This window comes from Lemur catta, chromosome 6, assembly GCF_020740605.2.
Source record: "Lemur catta isolate mLemCat1 chromosome 6, mLemCat1.pri, whole genome shotgun sequence".
NCBI lineage: Eukaryota > Metazoa > Chordata > Mammalia > Primates > Lemuridae > Lemur > Lemur catta.
The window spans coordinates 52,266,841-52,289,515 of NC_059133.1; the positions used below are offsets into that span (position 1 = coordinate 52,266,841).

The 22,675-nt window shown below is 41.3% G+C and overlaps 1 protein-coding gene across 20 annotated transcripts in view; it reads left to right on the forward strand.

Annotated features, from left to right (window-relative positions):
* Positions 1-22,675, forward strand: part of R3HDM2 (R3H domain containing 2) — a 137,497-nt gene that overhangs the window by 97,101 nt on the left and 17,721 nt on the right. For 7 of the 20 annotated variants that reach the window (XM_045553542.1, XM_045553551.1, XM_045553545.1 and 4 more), the window contains 12 exons: positions 821-862; positions 2,826-2,912; positions 3,435-3,561; positions 4,794-4,872; positions 5,539-5,598; positions 6,162-6,302; positions 6,732-6,840; positions 9,543-9,638; positions 12,555-12,586; positions 12,685-12,738; positions 17,420-17,652; positions 19,573-19,739. In XM_045553542.1, the coding sequence (XP_045409498.1) occupies positions 821-862; positions 2,826-2,912; positions 3,435-3,561; positions 4,794-4,872; positions 5,539-5,598; positions 6,162-6,302; positions 6,732-6,840; positions 9,543-9,638; positions 12,555-12,586; positions 12,685-12,738; positions 17,420-17,652; positions 19,573-19,739 (1,227 nt within the window). The remainder of the gene's footprint in view (positions 1-820; positions 863-2,825; positions 2,913-3,434; positions 3,562-4,793; positions 4,873-5,538; positions 5,599-6,161; positions 6,303-6,731; positions 6,841-9,542; positions 9,639-12,554; positions 12,587-12,684; positions 12,739-17,419; positions 17,653-19,572; positions 19,740-22,675) is intronic. The other 13 variants (XM_045553546.1, XM_045553555.1, XM_045553548.1 and 10 more) reach the window with 4 other exon arrangements.

A 22,675-nucleotide genomic window follows, 5' to 3' on the forward strand; every position in this document is an offset into this window, starting at 1 on the left:
TCTCAGATGTTTAGAAATCTTATTAATTATCTGTGTCTTCCTTCATCCCACCTCAGGCCTTCATTCTTTATCTTCCTCAGCTTCCACCCTGCTCCTTATCCATTCTCTCTCCCCTTGCTCTGGAGGTCTTATCCCTATCTTCCATACTCTCTTCTTTTTATCCTGTCCCATCTTATATCTCTGACCCAGACAGGCTATAAAAGTCACCACTAGGATCTTAGAACTGGGAGAAGTCTCATACTCAGGGAGGGAGGCATTCCAGAATAAGACTCTTCATTTCATTTCTGCAGCTATGGGGACAGGTGTTTCAGGTATCTCAGCTGGAACTGTGAATGTGTTGTCCTATAAAGATGTTAATATAAATGGTGCTTAGGGGCCATATTTCACATCCATTATGGATTTAAAAGCCTCCTGTGAGCAAGCTTGGGGGAAAAATATGCTATGGTAATGACATTTCCTCTCATACTATGTTAGTGACATTTCCAGAAAAGTATCCTAATCAGGAGAGGATTCTTGGATAGAACTGGTTTGTCCAAAAGTAATTTTTATCAGTCTGTGAAATAGGCCAATAAATCAGTGTTTTCTTACTCTTTCTCTTCATGGTGAATGGTGATTTGACTGTAGGTGGCCTGTGTGGTCCCTTCCATGTCACAGTTGCTGGTGTTATAGGGGGAAACCCAGACCAAGTGGTTCTCATCATAGTTTGGCTATTGCTCTAATGGTTTTTATGGTTAGTGCTTTTTCTTTATAAACATATATTGCTTTTAACGTAAGTGTTGATTTTCTTTACCTTTAATATTTTCCAATCCCCTTCTAACAGAGGCGGACATCCAACCATGGTCATGCCAGGAAAAGAGCCAAGGTGAGAGCCCTTCTTGTATAGCTTCTTTTCTAATGTTATTAGTAATACATTTCACGAATGGACTTATCGTCAATATCTAGTTTATTTGAATTATATAGGCAGAGTTTTCTTGCCTGCACTTTGTACCTTAATTGTGAACTTACATATATGCATGCGCGCACACACACACACACACACAAACACATTTCCTAATGGAAGGTCTGGCTTTATTTTACTCCATTATCTGCAGTTCAGTCACAGGCTATTTCTGATTCCTGGAAGGATAGCGCTGGAGCCTTCCACAGAGCCTGAGAGAATTTGGTACTGGTTGTGCTGAGATACCAGTTTCTCTGCTCACCCCTGGCTTCTCTGGGAGAGTGGCTGCTTATATGAGTCTTTTTATTCTTCTTCAGAATTTCCTTTTTTTTCCCCTGTAAATTTTCCTTTAAGATAAATCCTGTCCCATTAGTAGAAATGACTCAACATTTTTGCATATCCTAAAAACACAGGCTTTTTTTTTTTTTATGTTTCACTTTTTAGGGGCAGGGAGGAGGATTTTGCTTTTAATCAATGTATGATAAATTAGCACATCACAGATTATTTTAAACAGAGTTATCAGGGAAGACTATATGTGTTAGTGTTTAGTAGCTTTTAATTTAGCTGGAGAACAGTAAAATATTAAACTTCTTGCATTGGGAAGAAGTGTCACTAGAAGCAATACTTAAGAGTGCCCCTTCTTCCCTCCAGAAAAATAACGATTAAGTTTGGGAGTTTAATTAAACTTCAAACCCAGTATATGGCCTGGGTTTGAAGAAGGCCAAGAAGTGTGATAGATTGGTTCTGTGTCTTGCCTTACATGGCCTCATCCATAGTGATGGACTTGATGTTAAAGTTCAAAAGAGAAGGTACCCAGTGCTACTTTAGTTCCTCCCAAACTTCTTGCGGTAAGTAAGACAGTTATTATTTCCATATTACAAATAAAGAAACTTGGGCTAGAGAGACTGAGTGACTTAACAGAGGACATCCATTAGCAAGTGGCAGAAGTATGCCTGAAGTCATTTCTTCAGACTTATAAGTTCTGTTTGCTATACCACACTACCTAGAACACATATAAATGTTTTGTGCTTTAGTATTTACGTAAACCTTGGTTTTATTATAAGAACTCTCAGAAAAAGTTTATTTTATTATTAATTCTAATGAGTCACTTTAGAATTTTTAGCTTTGAGGATCCCTAAGAGAGCAGTGATTTGCATAGTGGATTTCAGATCTTTTTGGGATTCACAAGCTAGCAGAAGTAAAGCAGGTGGATTAGCTTTTTATTGCATTAAATCCCAAATGTTATAAAGTTTTTTTATCTTTTTCTTTACTCTTTTCTTAGGCACTTCTTTCCATACTCTTGCCACCTCAAGTTTAGAGTAATTTAGCATTTATTGTCTACTGTATCCTAAGCCCTATTTAATGATATGTATGTTTACATACTATATATTATCTGATTCTGACAACAGCAGTCTAAGTATTTTTATGGTAGTTTTATTCAGGAAGAACAGAGACACAGAAAGGTCAAGTAATTTGCTCAGGGTCTCAGGTTGTAAGTGCAAAACCAGAAATTAAAGCTTGGACTTGTGGCTCTCAAACCCAGTGTCTTTCTACTGTGATATGCTGCTGTGTGTTCGCAGTAAAATTCTGAGTCTAAAGTTGGAGCACTGGGTTCCAATCTCTCTGAGAGAGAAGAGGACTAAGTGAGATGATTTCCTACCATCTGTCCAAGTAGTCATTTTGTACATGTTTACTGTTGTAAGCAAGAGAATTTTCTTTCAATTGAATCAGAAACTGGTGAGTAGGACCTGTTTTTGAAAAAACCCTATTTAATGGAAACAGCAACTAACAGAGCCAAGGAGGATGCTCTTCATTCAGCCAAAAGCCTTCTGAATGTTCATCAAGAGAAGAAGATATATGTGTATTTGTGGTTTTTTTTTTTTTTTAGTCTAATTCCAAGCTGAAGTTGGTGCGCAGCCTGGCAGTGTGTGAAGAGTCCTCCACCCCATTTGCTGATGGGCCACTAGAAGCCCAGGTAGGTCGTTTACAGGAAGGAGTAAAGTAGCTTTTGAGCTTGGCAGTTGTTTGGTAAAGTGTAGTATAGCAATCAGAGCACCAATATCAGGCTTGGAATCAGGGTAGAAGGCACTTTAAAACAAAAGCTGTTGCAGTAAAGCAGGGCATGGTGAGAGCATGAAGTGTAGGTCTTTATCTTGACCACTCAAGATGATGCAGAGAAGGAGATCCCAGGGTTGGATCTTGTTTTCCCACCCACGCTCCTCCCCTCCTATAGTTAGAACTATTTCCATCCAGTTCCTATGCCAAAAACAGCCAGTATAACTTGAGCTCTTCATATAGTAGGTTGTAATTGCTGGCAGGAAAAGCTTCGCCTCTACCCTCCTGATAGAACAAAACTAAAACAACTTAATTAACAAAATACAGTCTTCTATAAGAGGGAGCTGCCACCTCAAGATTTACCTTCTTTGAGACTCCAAGGAGCTGCAAGATAGTTAGAATTCTTTTTCCCCTTTGATTATCCTCTTTCCCCTTGTTTAAGGATATAATTCAATTGCACATCAGTTGCCCTTCTGACAAGGAGGAAGAAAAGTCCACAAAAGATGTCTCTGAAAAGGAAGACAAGGACAAAAACAAAGAAAAGGTCCCAAGGAAGATGCTATCCAGAGGTAAGGACTTTCCCCATCTTTCATCTGTCCTAGGGCCTGGTTCTACAGGTCCCTTTCCTTCTATGCTGAAGCCTGGCACCCACTGGCCTTACTCGCCCATCAGTTCATAGTGTCCTGCTGACTTGGTTGCTTGGGAAGATGCCTAACTAGGTTATTTTGTATACTTTTTTAATTGACCCTGCCTTAGGGGCTCATGTGCCACAGAAAGCTACTCCAACTGCATTGGAGTACCCATAGGAGGACAGTGTAGTCAATTCTAATTCTATTTCTGCTCTGGAATAAATGGTGACATGGATAATCACTGGTAGCAGATTCTCCAGATGACATTTATATTTTGGTTTTGGGGTGGCTAAGGTGATTTTTTTTTTTAAATAATTCAGATTTGCCTCTAATTATTATACTCTCTTTGGCTTTAAACTCTTGTGTTGGTAGCCAAAGGACATCCATACAAATGAGAGTTGAGGCTGGGTGCAGTGGCTCATGCCTGTAATCCTAGCACTCTGGGAGGCCAAGGCGGGTGGATTGTTTGAGCTCAGGAGTTCGAGACCACCCTGAGCAAGAGTGAGACCCCATCTCTACTAAAAATAGAAAGAAATCATATGGACAACTAAACATATATATAGAAAAAATTAGCCGGGCATAGTGGCACATGCCTGTAGTCCCAGCTACTTGGGAGGCTGAGGCAGAAGGATTGCTTGAGCCCAGGAGTTTGAGGTTGTTGTGAGCTATGATGATTCCATAGCACTCTAGCCTGGGCAACAGAGTGAGACTCTGTCTCAAAAAAAAAAAAAAAAAAAATGAGAGTTGACGAGAAAAGGCAACCTTGATTGATTAAAAATAATCAATATTTGGGCATATTTATGGAGATTCTGGAAAATTCAGCCCTGTCTGCCCTTATGTGGAATTTATTTTCTTTAACTAGAATAAAAGCTGCTTTGTTTTCATCAGGGCATTCAGTAAATACTTACTGATGATTGGTGGCTTTTCAGTGTAGTATTGATGCAACATTATGGCCCAGATTCTTCCTTCTGTTATTTTGATGGGGAACTTTGATGGGGGAGTGGGGGTTAGCACATCAAGGTCATTTTGGGTTTTATGCTAAAACCCCTAAAGTTTGATGTTACTATCCTATTCTCATCTCTCCTGATTAGGTTGTGGGCTTCTGCTTGGGATTAGATACCATGCAAGGCAGTTTCATTTATTTTAAATTTCTTTTGTTGTGGTGGTTCTAGACTCCAGCCAAGAATATACGGACTCTACTGGAATAGACCTACATGAATTTCTTGTAAATACACTGAAAAAAAACCCAAGGTAATAACATAATTGGTGTAAGAGGAAAAGGGGATAGAGGCCCACAGGATTCCAAGAGGCCGAGCAGCTTCCCAGATTTTTTTGCATTATAGAATTCAGGATGCCTCCCTCCCCAGTCTTTTTCAAGTATAGTTTTATATTTTGTGAGGGATTCACAATACTGTTACATTAAGGTTTCTGCTTTCAGAAGACTTGAGAAAAATTCTGTGGAAGAAGAATACAGAGACAAAGAAATATGAAAACTTGGGAGTATATTGATTAAAAAGCACAGAAGAAAAAAATAATTGATTTGTACATAAACTAAATTATAATTGCTTTAAAATATATAAATAACCAGATGGAATATAGAATAATGATTAGATTTATAATTTTAAAGTATGTGTTTATATGAATATGTGACTAACAAAGTTAGATTTCTGATATAGTGTCACAAGGTACATGATTAGGAAGGATCTGCAAAATTTATACTTGGGTTGTTTTTCTTTTTTAAAATACTGTAAGACAGGCTGGTGAGGCTTAGCAGCCTCTGCATGATGGTCCATTATTGAGGTTTGGATATATCCCTCCCTTAACTTCTGTAGTTTACAAGCTGTGTTTTTAATCTGTTTCCAATGTCTATGGGAGGGCTGCTTTTTGTTTTGTTTTGTTTTAATCTTTTTTAAACAGGGACAGAATGATGCTGCTAAAATTAGAACAGGAGATTCTGGAATTTATTAATGACAACAAGTAAGTTACTTGTATGAAATATGCATTTAGCGGTGGGGGGGGGCACTGGAAAGAAATGTAGATACAATTTTAGGACATCCCTCTTTCATTTGTCTCTTAAAGTATGAATTTTGAAGTAGTTACTGGGGAACAAAAGGAGTTAGGGAGAAACAATCAGAATGGATTAAAAGTATATGTGTGAAAACAAAGTGAGATTTTTAAGTTATTGCACAGACTTGAGTTGAAAAAGAATTTATATCTTTTTTGCAGCTAGCCCTTGTCCCAGATTTTACTATTCTTAAATTTTTCCCCTTTTGGATGATTTGTTGACCATCATCCAAGTGCTTGGGACCTAGGACTTAATAAGTAGTCTTAATGAGGATAGTGGATCAGAGTGATCTACAAAATACTGTAAAGAAACTGAAAGAAACCTTTTTGGTTCCCATTGAGTAAATATCTTCCTTATAATATGTCTGTTTCTCCTAAGAAATTCAATACTTTGGACACTTGGAAGAAAAATTACAATTGGCTGTTATTGCTGTTGTTTGTCTTATTTCACTTTTTTTCCCTGGGTTTCCCTTCAGTAACCAGTTCAAGAAGTTCCCTCAGATGACCTCATATCACCGGATGCTATTACACCGGGTAGCTGCCTATTTTGGGATGGACCACAATGTTGATCAAACTGGGAAAGCTGTCATCATCAACAAAACCAGTAACACAAGAATGTAAGGGAGGAAACTACGGATTGGGAAGACTTTCCTGGGATAACCTGCTGGGGTGGAAGAGGAAGGTCTAGGATCAAGAAGCCTCTTCCAGGGGAGGGAATGGAGGGGTTATATCATCAATTCCTATTCTTTGTGAGGCCTTGGAGATAGATTCTAGAGGCACTGGTGTTTTGTGAAGGCTGGTCCTAGCCTCTCTTCACCTTCACTGATAGGACAGGTAAAACTTTGGAGGAACAGAAGTTACAGATGGATAAAGAACAGAGCCCGAAGATTTCATTGAAACCTTCATGTGACTTTTTGGATGCCTGAATCCAGAAATTCCCTGAATCTTTGAGTTGTAGAATTTAAGAGAGCCATATGTAGGAGGCCTGCTTCCTAACAAAAGGGTCTTTGTCCTCCCTTCCTTCCACATTTCTTTCCAAATCCCAGCCCTGAACAGAGGTTCTCAGAACATATAAAGGATGAGAAGAATACAGAATTTCAACAGAGATTCATTCTCAAGAGAGACGATGCCAGTATGGACCGAGATGATAACCAGGTGAAGAATGGAAAGGGGTGGGCCTATGGAGAGAGATTGCAGTAAGAGAAACTGGGAAGGGAGAAGAATTTTTGTGGGATAGAGAAAACTCAGAATATCTTAGTCTGGAAAAATGTCTTGAGCTATACTGAGTTGGCTTTGGCTTAACGTTGAGGACTGACTTCATTTGCTGAGCTGGATGCCACCCTCTTAGCCCCAGAGAGACATGGTGCTGAGGTTTGCTGGGTAATCTCGTTTGGCCTAGAACTCCTTAGGTCTGCTGCTGATTTCTAATGCCACGTCATTTTGGATAAAGCAAGATCCCTCCCTGCCTCAGCCTTGATCCAGCTGATGGTTTCATTCTTTTTTTCTTTAATAGTTAGGGATTTCTTTGGGAACCACAAAAAGCTACTTTAACCCACTTCTACTCTTATCCTAGCTCAGGGCTAGCCCTGAACTGGCAAAGTTGTGATCTAATTTACCCAGTTATAAAGGTGTTTCTGATCCCTTTCTGCAAACTCCTTAATCTTTTCCCGGCTCTTTCCACGAAGGTGAGTGAGTTAATTTGACTTTTGATGCTGGGAACCTCAGGCAATATCCTCTTTGTGATCCACTGCTATGGGAATAAGAAGTGAACAACCTGTCCTGTCCCTTTATTTATGGGCCTGGCTGTTGCCCTGACCTCTAGCCCACCCTTCAGATAGTAAGTGATCATTTGGGGTTCAGTTTTCCTAGCTAAGTAGAGGATTTAGATCCAGCCTGCTTCTGCTTGGCCTCAAAAGGGGATTAGATTTGAAGAGCGTGGTTGTGTAGGACCAATATGAGGCTTGCTAATTAATGATAATTTTAATAATATCTTACCTCTAAAGTCAAAATTGATTTTCCTGGGATTTTGTATGGTATTGAGACCAGGACCTTTCCTGCTTGCTACTTGAGTATTTGAGGGAGTCCTTTTGAGAAAAGTGCCATTATCTATTGTGGACAAACATGCTGGGTCTGACTGAAAACAAAGAAACATACAAAAAGACAAAATTTTAAAAACAAGAAAGAGCCTTTCCATCCTGATGCCCTTCTCTCCATTTTCCCAAAACCATTTTTCTGTGGATCAGAAATTACTCAGGCCTAGAGGCACATTGGGGCAGAGTAGAATCTGTCCCTATTGTGAACTTTTCATCTCTCAGCTTCAGGCTTGATCCATAATAGGGTAGACTCTGTATACTGTCTGTCTGTGATATTAATAATAAGCATAGTAATTGCTATTTTATTGAGTGTTTTCCCTGCTCTAAACATGTTCTATGAATTATATCTTTCAATCCTCTTCACAATCCAATGTAGATGGGGGTTATTATCCCCACTTTACATGTAAGAAAACTGAGGCTAAGAGATGTTAAATTACTTGCCTAAAGTCACATTACTGGGAAGTGGCAGAGCTTAGATTCTGCCTGACGGCAAAGCCCATTATGCTCTTTCTATTCTGTGATTGGTTTACCCAGTGCTAGGGGCTGAAGACAGTATAGCTCCTTGAGGTCTTATGTCTTCTTGGAGTGGAATTTATAAAAGAACATTTAGTAAGATTTATGTTCTTAAGGCTAGTGAGAACTAGATCAAGTTGAAGTTGATAATCCTGAAGTCATGGCTACCTCTGGAGATTGGTGAAGATCAGCCTAGAGCAGCAGTCTCCTTGGTTGCTTCATCTGAAGCTTTCAAAGCCTCTGTATTGGAGGTCAGAATCTTTCATAACTTGATGACATTCATTTGATGAGTTTTCTCCCTGAGCTCCTTGCCTTCAAGAGCATTTTGGAAAAGGATAGTCTGTTACACCCTACCCCATGCAGCATTGACAATCACAAGCCAAGAGAGGAAAGGCAGTGATGGGGAGTTAGGGGTTAGGCCAGTCAGAGGTGGTCATCTGCCCAGCCATCTCTTCTAGCCACCTCACTACATCTTCCAGAGAATGTAAGGTTCTCTATCCTCCACTCCCTTCTTTCCCTTCTCTCTCTCTGTCTCGCCCCTCCCTCCGCTGTACCTTATTTGTCTGTTCCTCACTCTTTCCGTCTTTCTTCCTATTCTATTCTCCTTTCTTTTTCTTCTGTTTGTGTTACTCTGTTCTTTCTTCTGTATTTCTGTAATTTCTTTCTCTCCTCTCTCTCCAGTTAAGATGAGAAAAAGAATGCTTAGGCTTTGAGTTTAGCTTCACCCTTGGGATTTCACTTCCAAGGCCTTCTTTGCTGAGCTATGTGCGACTTGGGTCTTCAGGCCATGGCATTAGTGACTAAAGAAGGAATAATGTCAGGTGCTAGATCTGTAAACCTTCTCCTCTACATTACCTGTTTCTTCTCCCTCTAGCTTCCTTCTTTCCCTTGCTTTCCCTCTAAAGCAATGTTGTTTATTTTCCCAGGGCTTTTTTCTTGATCCTTACTGACTGGAGGGTACCTGATTACTACAGGGAAGCAACCCAGTCCTTATAAATAGTTGTCGTTCTTGATAGTTTGGGGGGTGGGGGTGGGGAGACGGAGTCCCCAACCATCCAGAAAACCTGATCTCCCAAACTGCATGGTCAGATGTACCCAGTGAAACCTGTCCTGGACTGGAATTTTATTTCTTTTTTTTTCCACTTTTTTGATGGCAACTATAAACTTTCCCGGTTTCTCTTCCTTGCTGGTGTGCAGTGAGCTTGCAGTACGAGGAGAACTTAACTAGCTTAATTCTGCTCATCGATCTAGATCAGAGTTCCATTGCAGGATGGAAGGAGGAGCAAGTCAATAGAAGAGAGAGAGGAGGAATATCAAAGGGTCCGAGAGAGAATATTTGCCCGAGAGGTAAGTGTAGCATCTGAGAGTTGTCAGCCCATAGCTTTTAGCTCTTAATCTTTGGAACTGTGAATGGAATGAACCCTCCATAAATGTGTTTGGGTTTGTTTGTTTGTTTTTTAAACCAACATCAGCCAGCCCCAGATTTGATCTCTGAAATTAAAAGTGGCTTATCGGGAAGCTGCAGATAGTCATTTTTATTATTTTTAATACATTCTGCCATATGATGCACAAAGAGAACTAAAACTTGGAGTGGCTGAATTTGGTAAATATGACTAGACTGAAAATAGAAATGGTTTTGGCAGGGCTTGTGGACGGGCCCTGAATCTTGCCTGTGAAACCCTCCTCCCACTTGCCCTCTTTCACTCCCACTGTCCATTTTAGGCATCTTTGCTTCTAAGTGGAAGGCATAGTGTTCACACAGGCTATACATTCATCTTGTTTGACCAGCCTTGTTTTTAGGATATGTTGATTATTGTTAGAGCATAGGTAAGGCATCCATCCTCTTTGAGCTCCACATTCAACATGCACAGAGGGTACCACTATTCCCTCCAGTCTCTACTTGAACAGGAAGTCTCTTTCTTCCTATATTTCTTACCTTGCCGCCTAGAACAGGACTGGCTCCTTGGGCCACCAGCCAACATGAATCAGTTTAGGCAACTTTATTCTTAATAATTGTGGGCCATATCAAATATACTTGGTACCTCTGTGTCTGGTTGCCTTTTCCCACCAGATTGAAGAAAAGGATGGCAGAAATTCAGGAAAGGGTGTGGATAGTCAAGAGAGGAACAAATCTCCAGAAAATGTAGGATCCAGATAGCAGCACCATCTCACAGACTAGCAGCAAAGAAGGGAAAGCCACTCTCCCTCCGTTCTCAAAAGATGGTCAGTTATAATCAATATACTTAAATGGACACTACTCTCCTCCCATTCCCCCACTCTCCCTTTTCTCAGCAGGACAAAAAACATGTATCTTTTGATCATCACCTCACCCAGAAAAATATTGTCTCCAACTAAAAAATGGATTCCTCTATGTACTTGCTTCATTGTCTCAGGAGACCCAGGTTCTTCCAGAGATCCTCACTGGGGACTGATAAAGGACAAGCCTTCTGGCCCAAAGTCCAAGGAGAAGGAATCTTCTTACCTTCTGTTATATAGACTTCCATTCTGAGTCAGAAAAGTCCGTCCTCCGAATTATCCATCCATAGCCCAAAGAAAGTTCTCTACCTTTACCTACAAACCATTTGGGTGGAATGAGAGGAGAGATGTCATTTGTACACGACTGTGGCCATTGATGGCCTAAATTGTGGACAGAGCAGGTTGATGGATAATAATAGCAAACACTTATATAGCGCTTCCTATCTTTCAGACATTGTTCTTTGCACTTTACATAGATTAACTCACTTAATCCTCACACAAGGCCTATGAGATAGGTTACCTTATTTTCCCCATTTTATAAATAAGTAACTGAGGCACAGAAAGGTTAAGTAACCACTTAAGGTCACACTACTAATTAGCAAAAGAGCTAGGTATTTGAATTTAGGCAGTCTGGCTCCAGAGTCCATGCTCTTAACCCCTAATGTATACCACCTCTCAATAGTTTGCTCTGCTCTGGGCTCTTTAGATTAAGAAGTGCTAGTGACATCATAGCCTAGCTAACTATGTGATATGTTCCTCCACTTCACTTACATGTGGAAAATGACTGCCCCTTTATGCCAGCCATTAGCAAAGCCACAGATGTTCTGAAAGCACAGATGACTTATAATAGGGTATTAGAGCTAATTCACAACACTGGAATATATCTACCTACAACCATAACAAAGGCAAATTAGCTCTTCTTTCCTTTTTTCCTCCTGATTTCTAGTCTCTAAAGCCTCTACTAATATATGTATTCTTTGTTAAATCCTTGTGGATTTATCACTTTCATTTCAGCACTTAACTCTTGTCGTAGTAGAGGCATCGGGACTCTCAGAAGGCCTTGACAAGGAATGATAGCCAAAGCCCATCATACTCCAAAGATTCCATGTGGAGAGGAGCCTGGCCAGTCAAAGGGAGCTGATTAAGGGTGGAGTTGTAGGTCCAGGGAATGAGGGTGGGAGCAGCTGGCAGGCCAGAAAGAAAGGGAAGTGGCAAGAAGGGTGTTTGGATGGAAATGCTGCTGTTGCAGCCTTCTCTGAAGCCTGATCTGTGTGTTGAGAAAGCTGCTCAACATAGGCTCTGCTCTGCACAGAGCCCGTTCTGCTCAGCAGCTGGACACTCTTGTTACCTTTTTCTAAGGCTTGAGAGTCCACCACAATGCTTACTTCACTCAGCTCAGTGGCTTTGTCAGGAAATGATCCCCAAGGGGAATGTTTCAGGCTTTTAATTTTCTCATTTTTTCTAGGCTCTGAAAAGTACCTGCTTCCCCAATATCCCACCCTCCTTGGGTCTCAGATCAGAATGTCTTTCATTTTGGCCAGTGTAGAAGATAGAAATGAAATAGCCATTGAGGATGATTTCAAAAAAAAAAAACGATGTTTCTTTCTCTTGTCTCCCTTTTCCCTTCCTTTGAGTACACTCTTTATGACCAAGCACACCAACTATTACTCTAGCTTACCTCTAGACCAGTAAATTTAGAGCTAAAAAGGAAATAATCATTAGGTTAATACTTTCCTCTTCCTCCTTTCCATACTTCTGCCTTTATCAACCTCTCTTTTTAAATCCTCTGTGGGAAGACTAAAAACACCAAATGTTCTTTCCCATTAAAGGTGAGAAGTCAGACTGGGTGTGTGGGTGTGGGTCATCCTGTCCCTGCTCCCTCTCTCCTTGTTGGTGGGGTGAGCTTTGGTTTGAGGACCTTGGGTATCATAGCATCATGGACATCCTTTTCGGTTATGCCATGCTGTTTTCTTATAAGTTATTTTCCGTTTTCTCCCCTTCACCTAGACTGGCCAGAACGGATATCTAAATGACATCAGGTTAGTACCACTTAGCATGTTCCCTGCTTCTCATTGAGCTTTGTCAGTGAGGTTAATATAATCCTGTAATGATGCTTTTCTTTGATGTTAACCAACAGACTCTCCAAAGAAGCCTTTTCTTCTAGTTCTCACAAGAGAAGGCAGATTTTTAGGTACTTCTGTGTGATCTATATCTCTTCTTTTTATTTTTAATTTTATTTTGTTTTGCTGTAATCTTTTCAGCGGAGTGAGTTTGCTCCATGCATGGCTGCTTGTGGAATAATTAAATTTGCGGTTTTTGCAACATTGGAAATTTTTCCCCATTAAAAAAATGGCTCCTGCTCAATGACTTTATTTTTATTGTTGCCAATTTCATTTTGAGTCCTAAATAGGTGGTGAAGGGGACTAAATAGGTGTGTCTGGGATAGGTACTGCTCCCTCCCAGAAGTTTGCTGAAATTGGGCATTTTTGAGACTCAGACATATTTATAGTAAGGTAAAAGAATGGGTGTCTTCTGGCTACCTTTGCTAAATCTATTGAAAGATGTAGAGAGCTTATCCCTGACCCAGCATTAGGAATGTTTCATATCTTTAAGAAAAAATAGTACATACACGTATATAGCAATATACACAAATACCTCTGTCTATGTAGTTTTCTCTTTGAGACAATGTAATGTGTAAGATGACCTCAGAAAAGCCCTAAAGGACATGTCTGCCTTAGAATGGACTTAAAGCATGTCCTTCGTATGATTGTCCATTACTTGCTCTTTTTTTTTTTTTTTGGAGACAGAGTCTTGCTCTGTTGCCCCAGCTAGAGTGCAGCGGTGGCATCATTGTAGCTCCCTGCAACCTCAAACCCCTGGGCTCAAGCAATCCTCCTGCCTCAGCCTCCTGAGTAGCTGGGACTATAGGTTCATGCCACCACACCCGGCTAATTTTTCTATTTTTTGTAGAGACGGCATGTCACTCTTGCTTAGACTGGTCTTGAACTCCTGAGCTCAAGCAGTGCTAGGATTCCAGGCGTGAGCCAACCCACCTGGCCTGTTACTTGCTCTTAATGCTGGTGAAAGCTGCTGTATTAATATCCCCAATGCCTAATATTCTCCATTTTCCCACAAAGCAATTATAAGAATCTTTCGTTTCAGTCTCTCAGTCCCACCCCAGGGCAGTGATGAGAGAAGCACTACTTTAGGGCCCTGTCCTGGTACCAACTCACTTTAAGTGTATTCTTCCCATTCTGCCAATAGAAAAACTATAGAATACAGAGAATTTAAGTATTTAACACCAGGATTTAGGTCTAGCCCTTTCCAAAATGTTTCTCTCTTTTTGAATACTATACTGAAAGGGACTATCTGACTAACTCAGATTGGAGATCTCATTTCTACTTTAGCTGTCCCTTCCCTATTGTCCTTTCTAAAGCTAGTCAAACTATGTGGAAATTGGGATAGCGAGATTTCTTGTTCTTGATGTGGAGGATGTTCCATCTCTTTCCTAAGCTGTTTTGCCCTTAGGTCCATCTGAAAACCCCAGGCAGAGAGGGCCTTGCATTGGTGGTGGTGGTAGAGATAGATAGAATCCCACCACGTTAAAAAAAAAAAATTCCTGCTCCAGGATCTACACTTCAGGATCATAGATCATCTCAAAATACCTATAATAAAAGGAGTTTTAAGCCAACTCCTGTGTGTGAATTAATGTATAGTGCCTTACAGTTGCCAGAGGATACTTTATCTGATTCAGTTCTCTCAACATCCTGATTTGATCAGCTAGTTTACATCTAAGCAAACAAAAACAGAGATTACGTGGCTAGCCCATTTACATGACTATTGATGGTAAAACTGGAGCTGATTGTTTGTCCAGTGTTCTTTTCACTACACCATACCAGCTCTCTACAAATGTCACCCCATCCTCTCTGAGTTGTGTTCTATTCAGAGTCCTAATCCAGATTCACTGCTAAGAATGATGCCCTTATTAGTGCTGTGGAGCATCAAACTGTGCAGATAATAGCTTGAAGGATCTAGCAAACAGGTGCAGCCCTCTCCTCTCCAGACCTCCCTTTAAGGTGCTACTTTTCCAACTGAGCTTTGATTACAGATCTAAGTCATCCAAAATGCAGCCTCATGGGCTCTTAAGGGGATAACTTTTCCCCTGTTTGGATACTAGTCCATAGCTGTAATGATCAGAAACTGATCTTCTCTTTTTTTTTTTTTTTTTTTTTTTGAGACAGGGTCTCACTGTGTTGCCTGGGCTAGAGGGCAGTGGCATCATCATAGCTGACTGCAACCTCAAGCACCTGGGCTCAAGCGATCTTCCTGCCTCAGCCTCCTGAGTAGCTAGGACTACAGGCGTGCACCCCCATGCCTGGCTAATTTTTCTATTGTTTATAGAGACAAGGTCTCGCTATATTGCTGAGGCTTACTGCTTTGTAACCTTTCTGCCCTGGTTTATGTTTGTGAAACAAATACCTGTATATCAAATTCTGTCATCCACATTGGCAATAATTATGGCAATTTCCCAGCTCTTTGGAAAATTTTACTACATTGATAAATAAGCCACAGTGAGGCTTACTGTTATTTATTGCCACCTCTTCCACAGGCCTCTCTACCCACTCCCCAAACTCAGTACTAAATGTACTTGTAGAAGCTAAATCAGTTCTGATTTTACAGGAGAACAAGGTGTGAATGCTCTTTGTCCTTTACCCCCATCTCTGCAGCACACAACCCAGTTCAGTGCTTAGAATTGAATCTGAATAGCTTTCCCTAATTGCCTTCTTTTTAATGAAGTATAGAGACATGACTAGAGATTGATTAGGTTTATTTGTAGAGGAGAAAAACTGATCTCTTTCCTGCCAAGATTTAACTTAGTTTCTCTAACTCTGGGTTAGTGTCCTAACCCAGCTTAGTCCGAAGATCATCAAACAGTTCACATTTTGAGCATTTGGTCATCACTGTCTGGGGGGAACTGGATGAGTACAGAAATGCTGCCGTTTTGGCCCTAGCTTCCAAAGGTATTTAGTTTAAAGTTGCCTGTTCCCTGTCTACCTCTGGTAGCAAAAGAAAGTAAATGGCAGGATTGCTCTAATAGATAGCAAAGTGTTTGATTTAGGTGGAAAAGGCTATGAGGACTTGTCTTGCAAAATTTAAGCTCTAGTGTCTGATGAGCAGCCTCATCCATTGCCACTTTTATATCCCCTTATCCCAGAAACACATGCATTGGTATTGAGCCCTTTCAGTATGTTTGCCTTTGTCCATTGAGACAGAGCTGTTGGCTTTTACTTCAGGTCTGATTCTGTTCCTAGTAAATACCTAATGTGTACTTCTTTCTTGTTTCCTGTTCTACTTTGACATTCTAAGAGAAAGGGGTAAAATTTTGGGGAAACAGGAATATTTTCTACTGTATTCTAACTATATACAGAGAAGCATTAATGTTTTTTATGTGTGTATGTGTGTGTATGCATATATGTATGTATACACACACACCCACACACCTACTTAGGGTTACAGAGAAGAATTAGCATGTTCCTAACCAGCTGTGCCAGTGTGTTCTTAGCTCACTGTGGTTGGCTTGGCTAAAAATTAAAAAAGTGACCCTAGCATGTATTTTGCTCATTTTCCCTGCATTGCCTTTGGAGTAGGGTAATAAAGAAAGGTGCTTTCTTTAATATAATCTGCTTAAGAGAAACATCTTTCTTTATTAGAATAACTCTGAGCCTAGTGCCTTTAGAGCTAAGGAGATTGGGATGGGGTTTTCTATTTGCTTTTGGCAGGATGGTGGTGAAAAGGAGGGAGCCCATACTACAATGATTTTTGTTTAATTGTTCTCAGTATACATACTAAAATCTTTGTAATTGTTGTCATTTGGTTTCCTTAGGTCATTAGTTGTTGGGGGTGGGGGTGTTAAAATTGCTGGCTCTTCGTTGCTTATTGATTAAGAAGCAGTAAGAGCTCAACGAGACAAGCTTTTCAGGCCAACCTCACTATCGTGAGGCATACAGCTGTTTATAATCATAGACAGTGATTGTAACATCAGGATAACCCTGATGTTTCCAGAGCAAAATAAGAGAGGAAGAACCCCTTTTATTAATAGCTTTGCCTAGGGCAATAGGATTATGAAGATGGAGGCAACTAGACCCAGTCATGCCCCCTGTCCCTTGCCATTCTGAGTCACAAGGGCATATTTGCTTGATCTTGCTGAGGACTTCAGCCCTTAGAGACCCTGGAACCAATTGTTCCCAGACACTAACATGGAACTTCCACAAAACAGGTTGGGTCAACTCCAGACTTTCAGACTGTTTCCCAGAGTGCCCCTTTAGTCCACTATACTCTTCTTCCAACCCCTGGATAGATGGCCATAAGCAGCACCTTTGCTGGCTTGACACATGTTATGTGGAAGACCTGTTGTGGGATTTACCCATGTCATTGGCTACTCCTGCCTTCTGGCAATAGTAACTTCTAGGAGTCCTTCTGCTTTAAGAACTCCCAGAAGGAACTGGTATCCCTCTGCTCCCCACTATTTCCTGCATGTGTGGGATTCCCCTCAGGGGGTGGGGAAGAGACCACAGCCAATCTCAGCATCATGTATGTGGTTTCCCATACACCTCTGGTCTGATGTATTGAATTAATTGCCAGTTTTCACTGTCTTTCAGATTTGCCTCTGTGTTCTTTGTTACTGTACTAAATCTTGTTCTGTCTGCTCCCATCAAGTCTTAGTTGGCCAACCAACTAACAAGAAGTCAGTGTCCATCCTCCCCCTAATCCTCACCCTCTCTTTGTTATTGAGAGAATAGAAATGAACTCTCTCCTAGCCCTTCTGCTAAAGTGGTGGGTGGGGGGTGCTCTGACCACTGTGGTCTCTGCAGGGGGAACCGTGAAGGGCTGAGCCGCACCTCAAGCAGCCGCCAGAGCAGCACAGACAGCGAACTCAAATCCCTGGAGCCACGGCCTTGGAGCAGCACAGATTCTGATGGCTCTGTCCGGAGCATGCGACCCCCTGTCACCAAAGCCAGCAGCTTCAGTGGAATCTCTATCCTCACCCGAGGTGACAGCATTGGCAGCAGTAAAGGTGGCAGTGCAGGAAGGATCTCCAGGCCAGGTACACAGCTTCTTTTCCTTCCATGTCATGTCCATCCTTTTTTGTTTGTCTTCTTGCTTGTGTAATCAACTATCATATCACTAATGTTTACTTTTAATAAAACACTTGTCCCAATATAGTTTCCCGGAAACCTAACACAGCTGGAGGGGGATTTGATTTTTTAGATCCAGATCCATTGTCCTTTCTTGTGTCTAGTCCTCTCTCCCAATTTTTTTCAAACCTTTTGCCCTGATTTAAAAAAAAAAAAAAAAAAAAAAACTTTACTGGGATTAGATTATTTCATCTGACTTTTGACTAAGGTGGGAATCCCTATCAGCCCAGGTTCAGGTTGTACACTAAGACGAAAATGATAGCTGTTTTCATTCTGTGTCCCTGAAGATTATAAAGAGGCTTTGGCTTTGTAGAGTAGAGAGTTCCCACAGAGTTTAGCTGTTTAGCTTGTTATTAGTTGGTAGCAGCCAGTGGGCTAGAACTTAGAGGGATGTTGCTCTGGCTGCTTCTCTGGAGTTCAGTGACTGGAAGGAGCAGACACTCACGAAAGCCCTCTAACCACCCTTGAGCGCGCCTGATCTGCTGCCCAACCCTCTCCATCTATTCCTGCTGCACTCTTAACAGGGGAGTATTTAGCTCTCTATACCTGGTAGACCTCTATTTCACCATCCTCTTCTCTCTGAAGAATTGTTTGAATCTCATCCCAGAAGTTCTGTAGGTCTTATCCCCAGTAGACATCAGCAGTATTGAAGATTTTGCTTCTGACCCTTAAGTTTATACTGTCCTTCTCTGTTACCTCCTTTCTAATCCAACTGTTTCAGCCTTTATTCAGACCTTTATTTTCTTTTCTTTAATTATGACACTAGTTCCCCAGCTGATCTTCCTGTTCTGTTCTCAGCCCTTTTTAGAGCCAATTTACCAATTTAAAATAGATCTAAACACATCAGTCGTTCATTTCTGTATCACCTGCACAATGAAGTCCAAACTACTTCATATAGCATAACTTCCTGACTATGGTTTGCCATTGCAATCTCATTTCCAAATATCTATCCTCCTCCAGCCCTCCAACCATTTCTTGAATATGGCATTAGCTTTGTCCCTTCTCAGTCTGACAAGCTCTGTTCATCCTTCAAACCCAGCCCTCTGGCCACCTCCTTTTTAAATCCTTCCTTGAGAGCTATTGCTTCCTCATCTTTGCTTTCAAACAACTTTGTTGATATCACTGATGTATCCCTTATCCTTATTAGATTGTAGTAGGTATGTGAATGTTCATCTCCCATCAGAAGATCCTGTGCTGCTTAGGGGCAAGGACTATGTTTTGTACACCTTTATGTCCTTAGTTCATTACACAGTGCCTGGCACATAGTAGATACTCAGTGAGAGTATATCGTGTGAATGTGTTCATGCCTTGGAGAGCCTGGAAATGGGAAAAATAGTTGAGTAATGGTTATGTGTATGTATGTGCTCAAGCGTGTACTTAAAGAAGCAAGGTTGTCTTCTCAGCAACTTATATAAGAGATGCTACAAGTTGAGAAGAAAGCAAAGAGAAGCCAGGTCCCTTAGGGGATCAGAAGTCTGTACCTTCCCAGGAAGTAAGCATTCATGTTTTCAGCTGTCTAATCATGATGGACAGATTCTAGGCACTTCAGGGGAGGTGCCTCAGCAGCCTCACATTTTGTCCAATTCCAAAGCCAGATGTTGACAGTCAAGGTGGTTCCTATCCCTGGGGAGTAGAAACCTGCTAAGATGAGAACTCCCATCAGCAAGGCAGCTGAAATATATCTCTGCTTATGTGTGGGTCTTCAAAAGGCAGTGGGGGAGTGAAGACTAAGGGCAAGGAAAAAGTAGAAAGCTGTAACTACAGCCTCCAGGGGTAGCATGTTCATGGCTTGTGCTTACAACTTTTGGTGGGTCTCCTCTTTGCCTTAGGTATGGCACTAGGTGCCCCAGAAGTGTGCAACCAGGTCACCTCATCCCAGTCTGTCCGGGGCCTTCTCCCTTGTACTGCCCAGCAGCAACAGCAGCAGCAGCAACTTCCTGCTCTCCCACCCACGCCTCAGCAACAGCCACCCTTGAATAATCACATGATCTCACAGGTGAGTCACCACTCAGTGTCAGAGCCCCCTCCATTCTGATTCAAGCAAGCTCTGGAGTACAGTCATGTCTCTTATCCTGTGGGTGGCAGGAAGGATTAGTTTTTGGAGACATGCTATTCCCTCTCCCATTTCTCATTTATTAGTTGTAGGGAGAGAATAATCAGGGCAAAGGTTTGGCCAAAGTACTCTTAGCACAATCAGCCTGGGAGTTTTTTGCTTTATATTTCTTCCTCTTTGTCCTGAAAATTGTCAATAGGATTTTGTCCCATACCATGTTTCTTCTGTACCTCATCTCCCTCTAAATCCTGTGTAATTAGCAAGGTAATTTTTTTCTCCATATCCATATGTGGAACTTGAAAAGATCAAAGCTCCCACCATCATCTGACTTACTGTGTTGACCCATAAACATATATTTGTGTGTTGGGATTTGTGGGAAAAAGAAATGACACTCAAGACCCCCTGCCATATATATGCCACAAGACACAAAGACCTGAATGTTGTCTATGTTTCCAATACCATAGAAGGGCTATATCTTTTTCCTTCTGTTGCTGGACTGGTAGATGTTGATACCAACTAGGGTTTGAGTGAAGTTTTGTTTCTGTGGAGACCATGGAAGTCATCAGCCTAAGAATCAAGTCCTATTCTAAACTGGAAACTCAGTGTTCTAGGTTTAAAGTTCACCTTAATACTCTAACTAGAGCCATGCTGAGATCTTCACTTATTCTTTTCTCCCATTAATACAGCTCTTCATGTGTAGAACCCCATATTTTATCCTGAAGTATTCTCTGGTAGTCAGGAATCCCATATGTCTACATTCTTTTCTGCTGCAATTTAAGTTCTCAGTTCACCTGCCAGAGTCCCTCATTCCCCTGCTCATTTAGTCCCAGTTTGGCCTTAGATGTATCTCTTCCCTAGGTATAAGAAGTAAGTCTCAAGCACTAATACTCCAGGAATTGGAAACTAGAGTGGAAGGACCACAGAATGGCCCAGTACTGCCCTGTCTTAAATATTATGAAACAAAGCTAAAATATAGAACAGTGAAGATCTAGGAAATTCTACTTTGTGTCTAAATGTAACCCATGTGCAGGTCATTCCAGTCCTTCATCTTAGTTCCTCACTCAGTTTCTCTGTAGTCCTGACTTTCTTGTTCTACCACCGTCTACCCCATTAAGTCTCATTCATATCAGCTTACCTGACTTCCTGCTGAAGCATAGTTGTGTGTATGTGCTTTTCTCTTCTTATTTTAATTCAAACCTGTAAGTGGATAAACTCTGTGCTTCTCACCTTCTGGCTGTCTACTACAGTGTTTTTGTATGTGTATGACTCGCTTCCCCAAGGTCCCAATATTTTGTAGTTTTTTTCCTAAAATATGTGTATTTTAATACAGTCTTGCTCTCTTTTCTTAGTCTTCCATCCGCCTCCACCTTCCACCTGCCATCGACACCTAGAAACAGACAGCAAGAGTGGGAGAAGAATAAAAAGATAAGAGAATAACCATTTGGGAATAAAATTTTAGACAGAATGGCCAAACGATGGGCCCTAAACCCCAAACTTCTACTCAGGTTTTGTTCCTACTACTGTATTATGAGGGCCAGTTGGTCAGTTGTTGGTATTGACTTACCTTCTGAGTGTGGTGCCAGCCTAGGGGCGATAGCTTGGGGATAACGGAGCATTGTTTGGTATAGAGTTCTCTGTTCCCTTAGAAATTCATTCTTGAGATTAATTGTGATCACTAACTCCAAACTGAAGAATCTTATCCAGGTAAGTTTTGGTGTCTTGGAAGCATTTATGGAAGCTGCTAAAATTTTACCACCACCACCACACTGTATATATCTCCTTTTTTCTTCCTCTCCACTTTTTCTCCCTCTCTGTTTTTTCCTTCCTCATCCTACTGCCATTTTCTTTCTTTCTTTTGATTTCTTTTTCCCTGACTGGCTCTCAGCACTGGGGGCCCTCCAAACTGAAGTTGCTGAGCCCAAGAATAATTATTGTTCAGTTTCTCAAATGGCACATACAGTGCAGGGATTAGGATGTGACCACACACACACATACCACTGTTCTTACTCTAAAGCTTTTCCTTTAGAAAAACTTTGAGAAAAGGTAGTTACCTTTAGTTCTGTAGCAAGAGGCATTTGCCGCAGGCCTAGGAACAGTGCTGGCTAAACCATGCTCTTTCCCCTCTTGGCAGGCCTTGTCTGTCTGAGCAGGCCCTCATGTCATATCTCAGTGAAGCATATAAAACCAAGAGGAGAGGCTGAGGATTAAAAGACCAGTGGCTTCCTTTTGCCCAGTTTACTTAAAACAGAGTGGACCTGTTAAAAAGGAGCCCTCTGAGCCTCTGTCCTGTTGTCCTTAGGCATCCAAGAGCCAGTGATCTAGCCCTGAATTCACCAGTAGGTGGCAGCCCCATCCCCAGGGTCAGTCTTGTCCTTTCTTGTTTTTTTTTTTTTATAAATTTCCCTGTGGTTTCTCAGAGGTTCCCTGGCTCTGGAGTTTAAGAGTTTTTAAGAAGAGAACTATGGCTAAGAGTAGCTGTGGAATAACTAGAAAATAGTATTGAGACCCCTTCCATATTCCACTGCCCTTCCCCAATTAGGGGAGGCCTCAGAGGGGAACATCGTTTCTTCTCACTTTACTCTTTATTCAAAACTCACAAGTGGAGGAAAACAGGCAGAGTTGTTTTACCAGTTTACTATACTTTCTCCCCCTGAGTGTATAAGGCCTGAACCAAGTTAGGCCCTCCCCCAAGAGAAAGAAGAGGATTAGGATAATAGAAAATGTGTATGAAAGCCACCAGCATAAGCAGCTAACGCTGAGCAGCTTGGCCATCAGTTGTATTTGGAATGCCATTGGCTTACAGAAAATAGGTATGCCAGTAGAGCTAAGAATTTATTTTCAAGGCTATAGCAGCATCTCTCCCAGGTCACACAGTGGAT